General features: G+C 39.1%; 1 protein-coding gene across 5 annotated transcripts in view; it reads left to right on the top strand.

Moving 5' to 3' along the window:
- The window catches only part of PARD3B (par-3 family cell polarity regulator beta), a 429,076-nt gene that overhangs the window by 142,359 nt on the left and 265,573 nt on the right, over positions 1-21,144 (top strand). For all 5 annotated transcript variants that reach the window (XR_011048762.1, XM_068407693.1, XM_068407691.1 and 2 more), the window contains one exon: positions 8,125-8,234. Coding sequence is in view for 4 of the 5 variants with exons in the window: in XM_068407693.1 (XP_068263794.1) it covers positions 8,125-8,234 (110 nt within the window). In the remaining variant the exon portion in view is untranslated. The remainder of the gene's footprint in view (positions 1-8,124; positions 8,235-21,144) is intronic.

The following is a 21,144-nucleotide window of genomic DNA, read 5'->3' as shown; positions in this document are numbered from 1 at the left end:
CTGATGTTTGTTGTGACCATAAGTGTAAGAAAAGAATAGCCAGTTAAGATCTGAAGTCCTGTCCTTCAGCTGGAAACTTTCTTGAGAGAAATTTTGAAACAGGGAGAAAGTATAGCAGCATTACTTACTTGTACATCTTCGGTAGATAGTTACGTATCCTAGTGCCTTAAGATGAGAAGTGGTTAACTTCTTTTCATATGGGTGTGGATTTTGATCCTGCAAATGGGATCTAGATTAACTTTATTACTGAAATAATGTACATAGGTGATTCTCACTTGTCCATCTTTGAAACTCCACAAGCTGTAAATGTAAATATTCCATACTTGTTGCATTAGGCACCATGTCTGACAACACCGCCTAAGAGATTTCATTCTGGTGATAAAAACTGTTAGAACAGTTCTTGTGCTTCGTAACTGAGATCTAACTTAGTATGTTACAGTACATGCAAAGAAAATAATTCTTTTGAAATTTATGGCACTGAAGAACACCACCCCCAAATAATCTCTGTTTAAAGCCTTTACTGGGTTTTACTTGTAGGCGATTGCTTTTATTGTTCTTTGTAAGGAAATGTACACATTGTTTAGAGTGATAGGGAAATACTTTGTTCCGCACTGAGTTAATATGTAAAAGAGAGAGCTTGCTGGAAATGGAGTGGCTGGGAGGAGTGGCTGACACACCAGAAGGCTGCGCAGCCATTCAGAGAGACCTGGACAGGCTGGAGAGTTGGGCGGGGAGTAATTTAATGAAATATAATAAGGGCAAGTGTAGAGTCCTGCATCTGGGCAAGAACAACCCCATGTACCAGTACAAGTTGGGGACAGAGCTGTTGGAGAGCAGCGTAGGGGAAAGGGACCTGGGGGTCCTAGTGGACAACAGGATGACCATGAGCCAGCAGTGTGCCCTTGTGGCCAAGAAGGCCAATGGCATCCTGGGGTGTATTAGAAGGGGTGTGGTCAGCAGGTCACGAGAGGTTCTCCTCCCCCTCTACTCTGCCCTGGTGAGGCCGCATCTGGAATATTGTGTCCAGTTCTGGGCCCCTCAGTTCAAGAAGGACAGGGAACTGCTAGAGAGAGTCCAGCGCAGAGCCACGAAGATGATTAAGGGAGTGGAACATCTCCCTTATGAGGAGAGGCTGAGGGAGCTGGGTCTCTTTAGCTTAGAGAAGAGGAGACTGAGGGGTGACCTCATTAATGTTTATAAATATGTAAAGGGCAAGTGTCATGAGGATGGAGCCAGGCTCTTCTCAGTGACATCCCTTGACAGGACAAGGGGCAATGGGTGCAAGCTGGAACACAGGAGGTTCCACTTAAATATGAGGAAAAACTTCTTTATGGTGAGGGTGACCGAACACTGGAACAGGCTGCCCAGAGAGGTTGTGGAGTCTCCTTCTCTGGAGACATTCAAAACCCGCCTGGACGCGTTCCTGTGTGATATGGTCTAGGCAATCCTGCTCCGTCAGGGGGATTGGACTAGATGATCTTTTGAGGTCCCTTCCAGTCCCTAACATTCTGTGATTCTGTGAAATGGATTTTCTTCTGTTTATAGATTTAAGTCAATTGTCTTAACTGTTACATCATCCTAGTTCGTTAATCTAATCTTGTATCCATGGGAATTTAAAAAGTGCAATATGCACTTTGGAAAGAACAGATAGCTGTAGATGTGAAATTGTATTGATAGGTGCTATTACAAGCAATTTGAGTTAGCTTTAAACATAAAAGTCACACCGTCAGAGCATTGCATGTTTAAAAAATAAAACTGAAGTGGTACAGTCCTATCATAAGGTACAATGTACAAGCTAATGTCAGCCACATTTTAAGTACATGGCGGAACCATTACATGATGCCTCAGGTGGTGGTAGGCAATAAATCTGAGGGTGACCAAATTTACCCACACTGATTGCTTAGTGCTCTCAAAAAGCGCTGACCGGCAGAGCTGTCTGTATGCCTGGTAATGTGAAAATTCTCTGATAAAAAGAAGAAAAATAGATGTATATTAATGACCTTTCCTGTATTTAAATATAAATTAATATCCTGCTTGTAGTATTTTGTTTCCAGTGCTTGAAAGGTTTCATGCCAGGACCAGTTTAAAAGTCATTCTGACTTTCCAGTTTAAATGGTGGTTGTTTCTGTTGTGTCTGTTCAGAGATATTCCAGCCAAGAACTGTCTATGCTGAAATACAATTTCATGTTTGTATGTGTATGCATATAGTATTTATGGTGGTTTGTTTCAACTCTGACTTGGAATTTTGTTGTGGTTTGCTCAGAAGGAGCTCTAAAAAAATATTTTGGGGCACATGCAGGTGGGAAAATAACTTGTCTGTCCAGGCAAGTGTAATTTGGAAGCAGGCAGCAGAGTAATTGTCATTGGTATGGCCTTTAACAGTTGACAGTTTGATACACACTTGATGGACAGCTTTTTTCCCATCATAGTCAGCGTTTTTATATGCAGGAGCAGAATTTAAAATTATGACTTTAACTGTGTAGGTGATTTACTGTAAATCTCTTTCTGCCCACTTACGGTATTCTGTCCAAGTGTGTCTTTTGTTGTCCTCTAAAACAGTTCTTCCCTGGAAAAACAAACAAAAAAGCCTCGTAATATGTTAGTTGCCGTTAATGCAGTGGCAACACATGTGCTTGCATTTCCTACGAGCCTTGATTTGTCAGCTTACCCAAAAGTGATCTGAGAGTGTTTGCACCCAAAGCAATGCTAAAATCAATTTTTAGTACATAGTTTGACTGCATTATAGATAGCACAGCCTACCAAAAATGCTGGTGGGTGGTGAACTCTGGTTGTCTTCAGCAGTTTTCTGAATTTGGCCCTGTAACAGCAACCTGCAACCTGAATCCCAAAGAATAAAAGGATTTCAGCCTGGAGGTGAATGGTGCTTTCCTAGGCAAGAATACTTAAGAACAAAAGAGTAAAATTAAGGAAGAGTTGGAATAATCTTTTTTTTGTGGGAGTGGTCACCCTGAGCGATACTCAGGTGTCTAAATTTAGGCATCAAATTTGATGCCAGAACTCAGAGCCTAGAGATCCTGAAGAGTTTAGGGGGACCCCAGCAGGGACAGCTGGAGCTCCAAAGTTCCCCCGACTGTATTTGCACCCTGAACTCCAAATCTTATCTTATTTAGCTGAGGTTGCACAGTGTTCTTAAGCCCATCACTTCTGGTTAGTCTGCCCCCTCCTAACCTCAAATGCTGATTTTTGATCCACCACAGTGCTTAAGTGAGGCAAGAGAGAGTGCACTCCTATTCAGGGTATGTGTTAATGTCTGTGTGCAGCTTTTTGGTGAAATTAAAAGGAAAAAAAAAAAAGATATTACATCTGGCATGGAGTTGTTTCTTTTGCCATTGTGTTGATTGAAGTTTTCTGTTTTTAGTTGTGCACAAATGGCAGAACTTCTCTCTTCTGTTTTTTTCCTAATGTAACCAATTTAAATCTAAGTGTGGTTTCTACCATATGCTTGTTTCAACCATATTTGCAGTTTAAAAAAAATATTTCCAAAACATAAGAATTCAGGGAAAATACACTGTTAACCGCGGATCTGTATAGATACTAATTTTTGAGGGTGATGCTAGCAAAAGCAAAAGGTTGATCTGCATGACTTGAAACTAAGCGATACAGAGTTTACTTTCAGGAAGGAAAACTGCAGGACACTTTCTCATCCGCTTAGTCAAAGAATATGTATTGTCAATAAGGCTGAGACATCCATGTGCGCGTAGAAGGTGCTGTGGTACCATAATAGACGGTGCTCTGTGCAAATTGTGAAAGAAGGGGAAGTACACCATGAAGTGATAGAGGATAAAAGCAGTCATCATGAGAAAAATTTTAGTCTTGGGCATGTGTTTGAATTTTTGTTGTCTGTAAATTACTGATGCAGTGCAACAAGATGAAGACAATTAGTTTTTTAAACTGAGTTCCTAAGTTTAAAACACGAAGTGCTACTCTGGCACAAAACAGCAGTGCTTGTAAATAATGTGTTTGTATGATCAACTTGGTATGCAGAAAGGAGTTTTTCTGTGTCTCATCATTCAGGGAAAAGATGAATTTTCTGCTTGAGCTTACACTGGTTGTTATAAATGTTCAGCACAAATGCAGTAACATGAGTAGAATAACATGGAAATACAGCATGACAAAAGGAAAGCAGTAAGGAAAAAAGCAACATTCCGTTTCCTGACAGAAGAAAACAGATGACAGAATCTCTTAAGTAAATGTGTGTAATTGTCTGTAGTATGTATGTAATAAATGATGTCTGTGATGGGTTTTCATTACATTTTATCCATGTCTGAGGCAGCCAGTGATGAACAAATTCAAGATATGTATGTATAATGGACATGGTCTGACTCGTGAGTCAGGTTAAGCCATGGACAGTGAGATGTGGGGAGGTTTCTCTCTCCCGGAGTGCAAGGGAGCATGCTTGGCTTTCAGGAGCCCCGCATGTGCAGTAGGGAAGAGGCAAGGAGAGGCTGAAAAAAGAAAGGAGCCTGCGGGAGAAGCGTGGGCTGGGAGGCACTGAGTGTCAGGGAAGGTGTTCTTATGGCAGGGAGCAGCCTGAGCCGCAGAGGAGATCAGGGGAGACAGAGGAGAGTTGGTTAGCTCAGGGAGCTGCTGAGAATTGCTGTCTCCTGAAAGAGAGTAAGGGATTCTCCCTGCAAAGAAGGAGAGTACTGCTTCTTCTCAAGTTTTTCATCTAATTGTCCTGTTTGTCATTTGTTTCCACTATTAGAGAGGGCATTTTGGTTCAATTTACTTTTGTCTAATAAAAGGTTGTTTTCCTGCTCCAGTGTCTTTGTGGTGTGTGCATGTGAAACAATGCGGGCCAGAGGGACTGGTTTGGATTATTTTAGCTAAAGACTGCAGCTGAATTGGTTCACAGAGATGTTAATGACTTGTGATATCTCTGTACAAGAAATGATGTTATGTGTCAGTAAATATATTTTGAAAAATTAAGAAAATAGGCTCTGGTTTTCTCTTCAACAAGCAAATGATCTGTAGGACCCTGAAATTTACAATAAATTGGGAGAAAAGAGAAAGCATTGTAGACAATGGTCAAAAAGTCCAGTTGGTTTTGTGCAGCTAGGGAAGCATTCCAGATGAGCACCATAAATTTCGTAGCCTCATGGCAACAAGCAAAAATTTGCAGGAATAAAAAGAAAGCAAATAGCTGCAAGGCCATCTTCTCAAATTGGAAAACAATATTCTCTATAATCCCGCTCCTCCTACAAGCTTTGGTTTCAGGGTTCAGACAGCTGTAAACTGAGAATTGGGTAATGTCATTTTGCTTTAATTTCTCTGGAAAACAGTGGCAGAAAGCAAGTGAAAGGAGGCCTTCAAAATTGAGGGTGAGGGGATGTGGTAAAACCAGCACCTTGCAGCAGTGAACACAGGGAGCAGACTGAAGTGCTGAAGTATGGTCCTGTCTTACTAGACAAGCGTATGTGAATGGTGCACTACAGGAGACATCTTCTTTGAACTGCTGCGAAAGCTGGGAGGCCCTGGAACAAATGAGGGTTCTGTCTCCCAGCAGTCACAATGATGGGAGACTTCCTCTTTCTCTCAGCCAGAGGAATGAGAGAGAAATGAGGAGCTGGTTGTAGAAGATGGCTCAGGAAAAGGAGAGGTCTAATTTCAGAGTGTTGGCTTTGGGAGAAGGAGTGAGTTTGGTACAAGCGATTTTTTGGTTTGGTGTGTCCCCCCTCATCTTTGGCCTCTTCAGTTGACTGTGGGGAATTTTTTTTACCTTTTTTGAGTTACTGTTGATTTCTCACTGTGGAAAAAGGAGGACAGAAATGAGAAAAGGGGCTGGGATGATGGCCTTAAAGAGAATAAGCAACAGTATGTTTTAATTTTAATTTGGAATACGGCTCACTGGGTTGTGAAAGCTTTACAAATAGAAGTACCAATGGAAGGGCTTTCTGGTAGTTTAGCAAGTACATTTCTCTGTACTGTTCATGTCAAAAGGAGCTGGAGACTAAATCATGCTGAATAATACAAAAGTGTCTCAGCATCTGTTTTCAAACTGTTGTATTGAAGAGAGACTGAAAATTGGATACAGGTCACCAGAAGTACTTTGGTCATACACAGGAAAAGTATTTTGGGGAATAAGTATTTGTTTTAAAGAAGGGAGTAATTAAAAAATCCAGCACTCTGTGGCTTTAGATTTTATACACCGTCTTATCAAATGTGCTTAGAGGGAAAAAAATTTCTCTTCAGCACCACGTGAAGAACAGGAATATTTGAGTGGAGAGATTTGGTTCCTTTTGGCCTACTGACACCTTTGGAAAATCCCACAAAATGGATAAATTTGGTGATCAGTCCCTTTCTTCAGAATCTCTTTGTAAAAACATGCGTAGCTCTTGATATCAAGACGATAATCACTTAGAACAAAAAATAATATTCACCTTTTGATTTTTGAGCACTCCCTCAATACCAAGACACAAATTTAAGTCTTACTTTTGCTTTTCTTATTGATTTCCTGCATAAGTGGAGATAAAGGGATTACCTGCATATAAAAACTATTGCTTGCTTTGAGAAAGGGGGAGAGCATTAGATTCTCTTGTTGTTCCTCAGCATCAGGTGCTGGTATTTATTCCAGCTATAATTACAAAGTTGTGCCGAGAGTGAATGTGATACAGTCACTCCAGCTTTGCTAGCACGTCTCTAGTGAGGAAATTGTTGAATGTTCAAACTTCTATTATAGATCTAGTAATTATGGCTGCCATCAGTCCCAGCCACTATAATTAATACTATGACTGACAGTTATAATCTTATTTTCACTCACTTGCAACATTTGAAGAATTGTCTTAGACCAATGTTCTTCCCAATTTTTTTGTTTGCCTATGGATAAATTATTTTGGAAAGACTTGGAAAAAAAAAGTCAGTTTTGTTTAATTTCATTTTGGATAATGTGAGAAATTCCTTTCTCATATTACTAAAGACGTTTTCCCTCTCACCCCACCTGGAAGTTTTGCAGGGAGAGTTTTATAGTGTATTCTGCTAACTGGACGACTGTGTCACTAGAAGCTGCTGACTGGTCTTTCAGGTTATTCCCAGACAGCACGTGAATAAACGTGAATAGTTGGTGGGTCTAATTGGAGATGCCTGCAAGAGGAAGCTGTTTAGTCTACAGCTTCTCTGAAACAACTGCAATTGCCTATGTCTGTTCCCTGGGAATCCTGGCAGTCAGTAGTGGGAGGCAGAGCTGCTGTGAATAAAATCTCTTCACCCTCTCCTCTTTATATCCTTATTTAGACTGTCTCTGCAGAGCCAGCCTGAGGCATGTTAGATGCTAAATGGGGTTAATGTAGGGAAGTATCCATTTATACTTCAGCTGCCTCTGTACCCAAAAACCTGTGCCTGATCTGTCATTTACATGCCTCAGGTTGGGATGCTGCAGAAGTAGTGGTGATGGACTGTTGCACTATTTGAGCTTACGGAAATAAAATTTATGACTGTATATATATGGTCATGCCATCATATTCAAAGCGACCTTCCGTACAGGTTAAATGTGGGCTTGTATAATTGGTATGGGAGTGGCAAGCAGTTGCTCAGTGTGGCTTTTGGACATACACCAGAAGAAGGTAAGGAACAGTTGAAAATGAGATTGTGAGATCCCAGTTTGGTGGGTCAATGCAGAACAGCACAGAGAGCTGTCCTTAGTGTGCAGTGAAAGGCTTTAGACCGTGTTCTGGTTTAGTTAAGTAACCACTGCCATTTGTAGGAACTAACAATAGTGGTCCAGTTCTTCCTGTGTTCACAGTTATTCCTTAGATCAAGCGTATGATTTCCCTGTCAGAACTTGATGGTGTAGTCAGAGATGCATGAAACTACTTGTTTGTTTTCCCGAGAAGGTGTGGGTTTTTTTCTCCTGTTTGTCAGCAGTTTTCACCTAATTTAGCAGCTCATGGGTGAAAGTCTGTATAAGAGCACTTAAAAAGTTCACATTTCTTTAGCTTAATAAATACTAAATGGCACAACCCCATCAAATCTAGTAATTTACCAGGTGAATTTTGCCACTGATAAGCTTGTATTTAAGCGCTGTACACCTCTCAGTTAAATCACGTGAAGCTTTACCTTGTGTTCCTGTAGCACCCTTGAACCATTGCTATGTCTTTTGTCTCTTAGGCACACCACTTCTAGTACGAAGGAGCAGTGATCCAGCTTTGGGCCCACCTGCTGACTTCCGCCCAAGTGCTTCTCATCCCAGTGACCACAGTCTCAAGCATGTTGTGGCAGTAGGTGTCATGTAACTCACCTTTTTCTTAAGGACAAAAACTTTTCTTACCTGTTGGTATATAGCAGTTTTATAAGCTACATATGAATTTGAATCTAAAACAAAGTGCATAATACTGGTTTTCTGTAAAGGAGCGAATTTCCTCTGGACAAAATGGGTGTTTCAGATGATACAGTCACTGAACAGTGGTTCTCTTTTTTTAAAAATAAGAGATTTATGTAAAGCTCAATGGTGACATAAGGCACCGGAATATGAACTGAACTTTTGGCAATTGTTTATTTGCTCAGTATCATTGTCCAGTTTACCATTGCTTAGTGGAAAAAATGTAATTCCCCTTTAATATGCTTCATTGGTCTTGCACCCTTTTTTACTTTGTTTTCTTGTGGCACTTCTGTCTTCCTTTGGCACCCTGCTACTATCCTGCGTGGTCTCTTCTTTCTCTCACTGTTTTACAACTGACTCTTCCCTCTTGAGGACAAATGTTTTTTCAGCATAGTTATTACTAAATATTAGTGCAAAGACACAATTAGTGAGGATGCAGTAACTCTTAATCAGATGTTATTGCAGGCTGTCTTCAATCTTCTAAAAGTGTTGCTGTCGTGGTCGCGCTTGGGCCACATTTTTTACTTTGCAATTTTAAGGCCTGAAGCTTTGTGTTTGTTTGCAGGGAAGGTGTTCCTATATTACTTATAAAAAGATGAAATTCTTTAGAATCTCTGAATGTCAGCTGGGATACATAAGTGTATCAAGTAGAATGGAGTTTTTTCATAGACTTGATGTTTGCCTAGAAAGCTCTGGTGGGTCTGCTTCTGCACTACTTTATGCCAGATGAATGCTGGCTTAAATGATGGCACAGTTGCACCTGCTTTCATTTGCTTGTGAAATTTATGCCTTTTCCCCTTTAGCTTCCCTATTCAGTATTGCAACTCACTCCCTGTCCCCAGTTGTGTAAAATGATCTATCACTGTTTTGTTTCAAAACAAAAAACACTCAGAAGAACCTAGCCTCTTTGCTTGGCACGAGGGGGATGTTTCAGCCTTGATCACAACTAGTTTATAGCAAGATTCCACAAATGGCCATATTGGCACATTAGGGAGCAGGAGGAAAGAGCTGGGGTTCAGCAACACATGCTGGGGGTGGGAACCTTTTCAGCTGAAGATGTTGCATTTAAGACTATACATCCAGTTAAGTTAATGTGAATGAGGTAAGTAAATAGAAAGTCAGATGACTTGTGTATAAATGATGTTTTATGGGTCTCAATCTTAACTGTCATTCTGAAGGCTAACACAGGATTTTAGTTTTCTGTTCATTGTTTCTCTTTGCATGGCCATGCATGTGTGCATCTAAATATTTACTGTGCATCTTATTTTGCAATGGCTTGTATTATTTGCTAAGTGGTGCAGTTTTAAAAGTGCTAGTGACTCTCCAAGTACATTATGGTGTTACAAGGGGTCAACTTTGTCAAAGTCCTCTGTCATTTGTCAGACCTGTTTGAGCTGAGAGGTTTTTCGTGATGTTTGCTGCAAGCACTTACATATTGATGAAATACTGACTTAGTCTGATAAATGAAACTACAAAGAAGAATTCTTGGTTAACAGTGCAGATCTTACCCTCTTTGCAATGTTGATAAATGTGTAAAGTGAGTATGTCAATATGTAATGGTGACCTCTAGTATTTTATAACCATGAAAATTGAAAAAAAAGTGGAAAAATTGGGGAAATTTGTTGCATTCCAGGACATATATCAAATGCTTTAGTTTTGATTATCAAGGAGAGAAAGACAGATTTTTTTTTTTTAATATATTATTGGTGGTGACAAGTGCATTTTATGCTATCGTATGAGGAATTAAGTTATGTTTGGAGGCTAAAACCTCACCATGCCTCACTGACTTGCATCAGTACACAGGAATCCTCTGATCCTAAAGGCATTCTCTATGGCTAAAATACAGAGCATCCCACCGTCAGCTATAGGGGTAACAGTCAAAGCTGGACAGATAACAACAGTGGAGAAGGCTCTCCGATTTTTTAAATGTCATGTAAGTGCGGGGAAAAAAGGCCCAGAAGGCTGCAAGTTTTTATTGCTAGAGTGAAAATGTTACAGCAAAATACATTACACCAGCTCTTACTTTTGCAACAGTACCATTTCTAAAATACTCGTCAATCATACTGAAATATGCTTTGCCATAATGTTTTGGGAAGCATAGAAAGCTTAAATAACATAGGTTAAATTAGGTACAGATTGTTTTAAAACACGGGGCAGAATCGATATCTGACAAATGAAAAAACATGGCACAAAAACCTGGATATAGCTATGCTCTTTCGTGCAAGTGTTAAAGCAGTATGTAGAGAAAATTCATTTGTTCTGTATATTGCTGCTGAAAATTTAAAATTAGTACTGCATTTCCTTTGCCACAAACACATTTTTTTTTCCGTGTTAAATTGCTTCCTTGCAGTCACATGCAAGTTAGAAACACCAGAGCTGTTGGTAGATGAAACAATTTTCAGTGCATGTAGTAAAAATTAAGTCTCTGTATTTATGCCACAATTATCTTAGCAATCATTTTGTAAATGAAACTGGCTTCCATAATTAGCTTAATTGTTTTGGCACTTCTGGCGTTTTGGTGCTTGGCACATGTAGAACTGGCAGTTTGGTTCTACGTAGAAATACTCGTAGTTACACTATATGCTGTCTTATACAGTATGTACTGGTACACCAGTAGCTGATCTGATTTTTGAGAGGTGATTATCATATGAATCGCTCAAGACAGCACTGACTTGTCTCTAGGAGAGTGCAGGACAGATATACAATAAGTAATGCATAAAATAACTGCAAACATGCAGTAATATAAGAAAAGAAAATTGCTATCTGGTTCAGGTGAACTGGAGGAACCTGATTAACCATTTGAGCTGTTCACAGTATTTATAGTATCTAAGCAGAGCATATATTCTGGTTTTTAGATGTCCCATTCATTCAAAGGAAGGTGGCTTTTTTTTTTTTCCCATGCTATATGATGATTACCAAAATTACAAAATCTTTTTTGAGTGACCAGGTAGTTTGAGAAGAATTTGAGCTATTCTTTCATATTTTCTCTGGCACTTATTTTGTCTTAGCTGTCATTTAAGCCCCAATTAACAAAATACTTCTAGATCAATCAAAAACTGATAGTGAAGTCCAGCATCTGTTCTCTCAGACTGGAAGTCATTTAACAGATGGTACAAAATTTGAGTTTCTTTTTTCATCCAGGCCTCTCCTTCCTTATTGTGATAGCTGCCGCTGAAAAATTTAGAGAGTATAATCAGGGAAAAAGAGGGATAACAAACATCTGAATTTGTTATTGAAGAAAAGATATTTGTTAGTGAATTTGTTAATTTATGAGTTAATTTATGAAGGCAACTGTTAAGCTCTTCTATTTAGTTACAATCACAGAGCCCCGGCCAGGCTTTCAAAAATGGAAACTTCCCTCCCTAGGTCTCCAGAGTGGACCTCAGGGAACCATAATTGAGGCACAGCAAGGCAGAAAGTCTGAATTGTGGGGTTCTTTGGTTTGTTTTTTTTGAACCTTTTGGGAGCAGAGTACATTTTGCTGCTTTTGCTTAGTCCAGTTCATTCGGGTAGTACTTGCTAAAATTTCCTTTCTGGAGCTATTACTTCTGCTTATCTCTCTTTCTGCCCAGGAACAGACTTCCCTACTGTCTTAAGACTTGATCTGTCATGAGTTTTAGATGAAGGATTGTGGTCCTCTTTAAGTTGATGGGAGTTTTGCATTAATTCTGGTGGGACTAAGGTTTCACCCCTTCTTGTTAACAAAACTTGGTGATTGTTATGGGGTTGCTACGTTCTGCATGACTTTCTTTTATAGTTGCACGTTTCCTCAATAAATACTTAGATTAACTTGGAGTTAATCAATGGGAATGGCTGATTAAATTGCATTTATCCATATTTAAAGATACAATGAGATGCTGGATCAATTGAAGAGCTGCTCCAGTGGCTCAGTACAGTTTCAGGTTTTACCTAGTTGTGACTTGAAATTGACTGTATTTTATGCATTGTAGACATATAATTTGCAATTTTGGATAAGGTTCATATATAATCAGAACATTTTTATGTTTCAAGCCCTTGTTAAAAAGGTTTGAAACCTCCTCTGGTTCTTCTGGCCATTAATTGTGTTTGTAATGTATTAGCTGAGTTATTATTCCTGAGTAAGTGTCTGCAGGTTAGCATAATGTGAGCATGTGTAAGGATGCAGCTCCATTGTTTGTTCCTTTTACGTACTATTTTATGTACATACGTAAATATAAAGAGATACTGCAATCAGAGCTTGGCTTTGAGATAAAGATTATCGGTAGTACTTTCAAAATGTGTGGGTATTTTCTTATAAGAAAAAGGCAGAATGATTACTTCATCTAATCAGGCTATTCAAAAGCAGGGCAAGGCAGAAAAGGTCTTTCTTGACACAGTGATAGAATATTGCTGTAGTCTATAACTTGGGTTGATCCAGCGGGTTTCTGCTAAGGCTCGAGCTAAGAGACTGCACTGCTATGAGGGTTGTATTGTCTCTTTGATTTTAGAAGATAAAACTTTTGTCCAGTATGTTTACTCACCCTGACTAGGTCATATAGTTTTAATTTCTGGTCCTTTTGCATGTGTTAGAGTTTCAATATTAAATTCTCCCATGGTTATGTGATTCCAGGAGGTGAGCTATGAGAAGGAAACCAGATAGTGGGAGAAATGCAGTAATTCTTCAGGAACTGGCAGTGCTGGAAGGATGGTGCACTTAGAGTGCTTTAAATCCAGTGCTTGTTGGTGTATAATAATTAGACAACAAAGTAGAGATGGAAACACATCTTAAGTATTACAGTGTCTGTTGCATGGTGGAGGCAAGACTGCTTCCCTGACGTGATGTGGTCATTCAGAACAGGAAGGTTTTTAATATGTGGAAGGCATTTACTTTTTTCTGGTAAAAATTTTCCTATTAGTAATTTAACTCCTGCTCTTGAAATGCTGCTGTGTGGAACTGAACAGAAGATCTGGGGAGATTCAAAAGAATTTCCTGTCATTCAGCTGGGGAGTTCCAAACAGTCTGAGTTTTTTAAAAGGGAATTCTGATGTGGGTGAATCCATTTTTAAAAGCAACTACTGTGTGTCTGTTTACGCTGTGGAACATATATAGAACACTCCTAATCAGCGCAGGAGCTTGTCAGCCTATTGCTTTTGATGTCTGATTAGATGATCAGAGGGACATCTGCAGTGAGTTAGTTTTGAAGTTGTTGGTGTGAGGCACTGCAGGAACCAGAGCTGTGTGGCACTCTTACACCATGAAAAACTGCTGCTCTTAAAGAACCTTTTGTAAATCCAACTAAGCAGCTAGCTGAGGGCTGTCAAATTACCAAAAGCCGTTCCTTCTCGATGCTTTCTGTTGTTTTTCAGCCCTGCACTGCTTTTTTTTTCCCCCCTTCCTTGTACTGTATGCTGTGGCATTCTGTGTCAAAAAGAAATTACTTTATATTGTAGAGGAAAAACAAAGAAATGTAAATGAAATATTTGTAATACTTCAGAATACTGAATTGATCGCCTGAAAAAGCACAGAAGTGCCCTGTGGTAATTTCCTCTTTTGAGGGTGTAAAGAGGTACGTGTGTGTGGGGGGAAAAGTCATCTTTGCGTTCCTTACACAACCTACACTTCAGAAAAAGTGTATTGTTTTACCTGTATTGTTTAAGGTGAGCAGTGGGTGTAATTTACATATTTTTATTTGAGAAGGATAAGTAGACTTTTTGTGACTTATTTTAATAAGAGCTAATAGTGAATGTTCCGTGACGTTAATATAGTATATGAATTATCAGTAAAAATGGTACAATTGGTAAAAGAAATTATTCATTGTTAATGTGTTGCTTTCTGAAGCCTGTTTCCAATGAGAGGAGTGCAGGCTCTTTACTGACTACTCATGAGAGAAAGTATCTGTTATGAAAACCATCAAAGTTCTCCATCGTTCTGGAACTTATGTTAGTAGGGGACTGGGTTTTGTTTCCTTTTTAAAATAAATGTTGGGCCTTGGCTGTCATTTTGAAGATACCTGTTTGTTTATAAACCTTCCTCCTTTGTCCTCTGCCTTGCGTAGTCAGGTAGATGTGCTTGCAGGTGATGGAAGATGGCTGAGAGATTTAAACTCTTTTTTTTTTTTTTTTTTTATTCCTCCCCACATCGCCTATCTTATAAAGAATGTGGAAAAATTATAGGGTGGAAATAAAAACTGCTGACAACAACGAAAAAAAAGGGAAGAAAGGTCATGCTTTCAATGCTGTTGACACATATTCATCTCTATAGCTACATCTTTGGGGTCCTACAAAATACTGCCATTCCATCTGGAACAGCTTTTAGCAGGCAGCTTATGCAACAGGCTCATGATGCTGAAATTGGAATGAAACATTAGCAAGTAACTTGTATGTCTGACAGTCAAATTAAAAGTGGAAGATGACAGTCAACATGGCTTATGCATATCTTTTACTGTCAAGCTCTAGAAACATTCAGCTAAAATAAAATAGGTTCTCAGTCAGTGTGCTGCTGAAATGCCTACTACTAAATAACATTTTCCGTAAACAGCAATCCAGCGGATAACTGGGAATAATGGCAGAGACCTTTGATGCTTACTTAGACCCAAATGTTGCTGTGACATTAGGAAAAAACCTTATTTTGGACCTTTTCATATGTCATCTTGCAGTGCATTGATGTATGAGACTGCTCTTGTCCTGATTAATGTTTCTGTGTCTCTGAAAGTGAGATCTTTGGCTATGTTTGTCTTGCAGGGTTGATAGTTATTGACACTCAGAAGGAAGTGTGATGGTTTTTTGGTTTGTGATTTTTTTCTGGGTTTTTTTCCCCTCTAGGAGAGGCCCCTTAGACACTGAATTACCCATCCAATTGGAGAGACCCTAGACGGGGATTTGTTCCTCCTGTATAGTTGGTGCCTCAGCTACTCTGGATTTACAGGTTTTTGAGTTGTAATAATAACATAGTGCTCTTTGAAACTTGCACATTCAGGTTGTTTTTATGGCAGCAGGTCCTGATTTACTCCATACCTATGAAGCAATTTCTTACAATGACAACTGGAATGAAGGGAGGAATATTTTAGTGCTTCTGTGTACTGTGTGGTTGTGGTGTTGCAGGTGTTTTGCCTGTTGGAGTTGAGAATAATAAACTAAGACCACTGTGAATATAGACTAAATTGGTAAGGGTGATTCAGTGAGACTCAAGATTTTGAACGAACATCTCAACTTTGATTTTTGTCAGTAATTGTAATGATTTCTTCTGGCCTGTAAGTCTAATATGACCTTTTGTCATAACCCAGACAGTAGAACTTCTCTGAAATAACTTTAAATAAATAAAACCTAATAAATAAATAATTCAGTAAATAAATAAATCTTCAGTTAAAAAGGAAGTGATTAGGCTCCAGAATAACTGAATTGATGCAAGAGCAAATTGTTGTCACTGTTCCTCTGTGCTGTGAGGGACTATAATTACCTGTGTGGCACCCTGGTGTTCTGGTCCTGAGCACCCAAAGATGGACATACCTGTGGTCTGATCTGGCACAGTTGTTCTTATGACATATTTCAGATCCTAAAGAAGCATATTTGCCAGTTGAAAGTTTTGCACATCTTAAGCAGTATGATAAAAAAGGAAAAAATCCCAAACCTTTGGCTCTCAAGAGAGATCTTATAGAAACAGTTGCTCCCATAAGATTTTTTTGATATTTTTTTCTTGACAGTCAAGTAGTGGCTTGTCCTTTTTTAAATTATTTTTCTATTTTTGAAGTACTAGTAACAATAAGTTTTGCCTTTAATTCATCCAAGGTTTAAACCTTGGTTTAATGTAGGTTTCAAGTAGAACATATGAATTCTCAAGCTCCTCTCTAAAATTCAAGTAAACCAGCTTTCTTTGCATCAGTCCCAAGGGATGCTCATAGTACTGTATTTACTGTATTTCAACTGCACCATGTAACATGACTGGGCTGAGAGCATATCACGGTGTCTTAGAAGTAGCAGAATTACTCTTCCTGTTGGTATTCACACTGTTGTCTATTTAGCAGCTGGCTTAGAGTGACATGAACTTGGACCTTAAATAAAAGAGCTTCTGTGTTTCTTGTAGCATGCTGGCTCCGTTGACCTAATATTGGTGCATCCGAGATGATTATACATTTAACACCTGTGGACATAAATTGGCCGCCTCCTTTTCCTTTCTTCTGCTTTTTTGGAATTACCAAGTGCAATCAGTTTCATGGTATATCTGTCAGCTTTACAGAAACAAAAGGAAATCCCTTCTTTTCAGCTGGCCTCATGTCAGTCCAAGAAATATGTTGAAGGCTTCTCAAACCTGGAGTTCGCTTCCACCCCCCTTTAATGACCTGCATAAATCTTTCTGTCCTTCAAGCAGCAGGATGGGAATCAAACGGAAATATATTGTTTTGGGGTAAAGAAAGTTCTGTGAGCAGCACTACTGAGCAAGGACCAGTTATTCTGCATCGCCTCATCTTTCGACACTTTCCATAAGAGCCCAAATGAATTCTGCTTCTGATGCAGAAGAGGCATATTCCAAGGGGAATTTTATAAAACACTTCTATGAGAAGCTGCAAGCATGTTAAGAGGAAGAGAGGCCAGGGAACAAAAAAAAAGCACAGATTAAATGGATTTTAAGTCACAAAAAAAAAGAAAAAAAATCTGTTTATCAGCAGGAAGAAAAATATCCCCTTCAATTTGATTTCAAAAGACATAGCCAAAGTATGGATGTTTCATCTTAAATAAATAAATAAAGTCCGTGAAATGCTGCAGTTCTTAGTGACAAATCTGTTTCTCAGAAGTTCCTGCAGTGATATTCTCTTCAGCCAAAGAATGAGTGTCGTAACCATATTTTTGGTTTAACAGAACATGGGAACATTTTCCTCAGATCTGTGAGGCATCTGCCATAGCTGCCTAGGTACCAGATGTTTCTGTGTGCTTCTGCAAAGATGTGTTTTTTCTTAATTAATGATACTGGTGAAAATTCTGTGACACAAGGACCAGCTATGAGACCAGTGTGGCTAATGTAAGCTGTGTGGATAAATGTTTCTGCATTTCCTTCATGCATAGTGTGTGCTGCCTTGCATGCTCTCAAATTTCCATTTGAGAGAGTGAATTCAGTAATGTTGTATACCTGAGGGAAGAATATTCTACAGAAGACATCCTGAAAATATTGATGGCTGAAGTGGTCTGCTATAGAGTGGTAAGAACAGCGAGAATCAGAAAGTTTTGCTCCTTGTGGAAAAAATGCAAAAGAGTATATTAACCTTATATTACAACTCCTCCTCAAGTTCTTCCCAGGGAGGCTCAGAGGAGTAGAGAGAGTCAGAATGGGCTAGAAAAGTTTTTACACAATATTTTTATTATTTAGAAATTACCCTGTAAACTTCTAAACAGCAGAATAAACTCTTGGGGTAAAAGTAGTCAGCCCAACTTCAGTCTTCAGGCCATTCTGTCCATCCTTGATTCCCTGTTGTTAAGCATGGGAAACCATTCCATCCTGTTGTGCAGAAAAGAAGAAGGGAAATTGTCTGGATCACTGCTCATAGATAGATCCAAACATTGTTAGCTAGGATGCTTTGAGATGGATACTGTGTTATAGTCAAATTGATAGTCTGGTTAACACACAAAAGAGAATCTCTGGTGTATGTTTTTCTCTTTAAAGCATCTCAGAACATAGCAAGAAATTGTCAACAGTAGCAATACTTCTAGATTAGGGATGACCATGTTAATAATAACAAAGCTATCCTTGGGTTTACAAAGCACTGAACCAAATGATTGCTTAATGCCCGGCTGTGATTTTCTGCCTTTTTACCTTTCAATGTCTAGTTTGTGTGTAGTTGTCATTTTCAAATGGCTGTTTTGACAGGCACATTGATGACACTATTGTGTTAATGTCATCAATCATACAAACACTGATATTAGCAGGTAAACTTTGTTCATTAGAACCAGATGCATGCACTCATAAATAAAATTAATTTTTTTAAATATGGCACTATGCCAACAGATTATAACACTTTTGGGATATTAATCTGCTGCCAATTATATGTATTTATAACACTATACAAGTGCATAAAACATCAAATTATTGATGTTAGTTCTGTTAAAATTACTTTTATATAGTGTCTGATATTGCCTACCTATTAAGCACAGGTCTAACATGCAGATTCTAGGTTTATAGTGATGTAATTTTTGGTTAAAATGATTCAATATTTAGAATTCATTACATATTATTATGTGTTCATATGATTATGTTGATGACTACCACAGAAATGCTTTTTAAAATTTATTTAATTAGTAAGATTATTTCAGGTCTAGCTTTGTGTTCCACTGCTGCTAGTATTTAATTCTGTAACAACGAAACATGCACATTTAGGGATGGTTGGCAACTCTGTTTAGTTTGCACTGAAAAAATCAAATGAGAAAGTACTCTCTGATATATGCAATTTATAACCTGTTAATTTTGCTTTTTATGTAGTTGAAATAATCTAGGCTTTTGGTAAATGTGTATTAAGTAAAATGATACAAATTAAAGTTAGAAAGTAAGTTCATAGCATTCACCAGCTCTTCAAGGAAGAAAGAAAATTTTTTTTCAAGCACAAGACAGAAAAATATCTCTGCTTTGAGCCTACCAGAAGCTCTTTTTAATGGGAAAGCATGTCTTTGAAAAGCAATATAAAGTAATGCTACCTACTTACTGGCATATATAGCATATATGCTCATATGGTGCGCTTTGCTAACAATGTATTTTAAGAGAATTGAGATAGTGCCTCGGATACATTGCTGTGAAAAGAACAGGAGCTAGCTAAATACATTGCAGTTCACAGATAATGAAAGGATGTCTGTGCAAAGATGTCGAAGAATACTCACTAGACAGTAAAATTTATTTTTCCAGCGATATTGCAATTTGAGAATGGCTCAGCTACCTGGGCACCTACCGCTGATTTTTACTGATACTGTTGGTATCAGACCCTTAACCCTCTCTAAGCTCCCTCTTAAATAGGACCATGTTTGGGAACGTGCTTGTCCTGCCATGACATTTGGGCTTTTTTGGATTGAGGAATGGGGAGGCAGTTCTCAGGCTGGGAGCCCTCCTGGGCACTGGGCCGTTTCCCCTGCCGCAGGGAGGCCTCCCTGCCCCCGCACCCCTGTCCTGTTCCCGCAGGGGAGCAAGGGTTACCCAGGACGGGCTGGCCCTTCCCACAGCCTCGTGTCTGCAGTTGCTGGGCAGCCTCTGCTCCTGCTTTCCTGGTTCGTGGCGGGGTGGGTGGCTCAGGTGCCCCTGGGCTGGCTGGCGGGGGTCACCCCTGGGGCTCCCACTGCCAGGGTGGCTCCCTTCCTTCCTACCTTCCTCCCTAGCCGGTGGCAGGCCGCAGGTGGGGGAAGTCTCTTGCAGGCTCAGCTTTATTCTGTGCTGTATTTTTTTTTTAATTTGGACTTTAGGCAGCTGCAAGTCAAATAAGAGATTCTAGCCAACAGAATTGCGGGGTTCATATTGATAATTTTCCCTTGCTTTTGGAGTCAGACTTGACTGTGCACTGCAACTGGGGAACAGGAGGCTCCTATTGAGGAAGACAAATTGTGTCAGGAGTGTTCAACCTCCAGTCTTAATATATTTTTCCTCCTGCAGATAGCACTTCTGGGTTCATTATAGCTTGCTCTCATAAGTCGTCATTTCTGTCTCAAGGCTGTTGTGCTTTCCAACGTAAAGCAGATTGATGCTGGCACGTTTTTTCTATTTTAATTTTACAAAGTTGTCACACTGAAACTGTGCCTCACATTGGCAGTGCTTTGAAGTTGAAGAGAGAAACAAAGAGCTAAAATAAAATTAAAAAGGAGCACGAACAACATTTCATCTTGGTTTGTCTTTTTTAAAAATAAGCTGAATGGATGTAGTACCCTTGTGCCACTGTAGTAAGTCTGCAAACATCAGCCAATCAATCTAAATTGAGTTAGTGTATATGCAGTAAGCAGAAGCAGGTGAAAATTAGGTTATCTGTGCCCAACTCTTTCTCTTTGCTATGAACAGTGAGATATAAACTAGTTTTTAGACCTGATTAGTTTTGTTTACTTTCAGAGAGAGGCAGAGGCAGAACATGTGCTATATCTACCATAGTTATTAAACCAAGAAACTATATAAAGTCACTAGCTCAATTGTGACATTTGCAGATAAAGGTAGAAAGCCCTGCTATAAATAAATCTGAAGTGAATCCAGGAGGAAAAACAGCAGCAATGCTTGGTACATTTCAGTTTTATCTCTATGAAAAACACAAAAACCCAAGAGTTTTCTGTACTTTCACCAACAAAAAAAGAAGTAATTTTCTCTGCCAGTGTCAGAAATGCCAGCCAATTTATAATCTGAAGTATGGTTTATAACTTCACTTTTTTTGGTTTGTGGACTCCCAAAAATTTTCCGATGAAGACAGTAAGCTACATCTTCACAGTTACTTTTTATGAAGTTCTAAAAGTAGTCAAGGAATTTAGAGGTCTGTTGACCACAGATTGATGCCATTGTCTGCAGCAATAAAATTCAAAATACCGGTGGTAAATATGCTCTCACTGTTACAGTTCTTGAGTGCACAGTTACTATTAATCTTTGATTTAAAGGGGAAGGACAAATCTTTGTCCTTAGACCAGCTTTGAAAACATGTAATGTATAACAGCTTTTACACCCCTAGAGAAGCCTTTTATACACATTTATGCACCTCTCCTTACTGGTGAGAAGCAGCAATTGCACGAAAAACAGCATGCTTTCTCTGAAGTGGCAGGGTGAGGTCCTTTCCTGAGATTGCAGTCTTACCTATGCAGTACTGGCTTCTATTCCCCTTTCCCAGCAGAAAGGTAATTGCCATTTTCTTTCTCCT

Source organism: Nyctibius grandis, chromosome 9 (genome assembly GCF_013368605.1).
Source record: "Nyctibius grandis isolate bNycGra1 chromosome 9, bNycGra1.pri, whole genome shotgun sequence".
Classification (NCBI taxonomy): Eukaryota; Metazoa; Chordata; class Aves; order Nyctibiiformes; family Nyctibiidae; genus Nyctibius; species Nyctibius grandis.
Note: the sequence above shows the minus strand (reverse complement) of the source record. Positions and strands in the feature narration are given on the sequence as shown.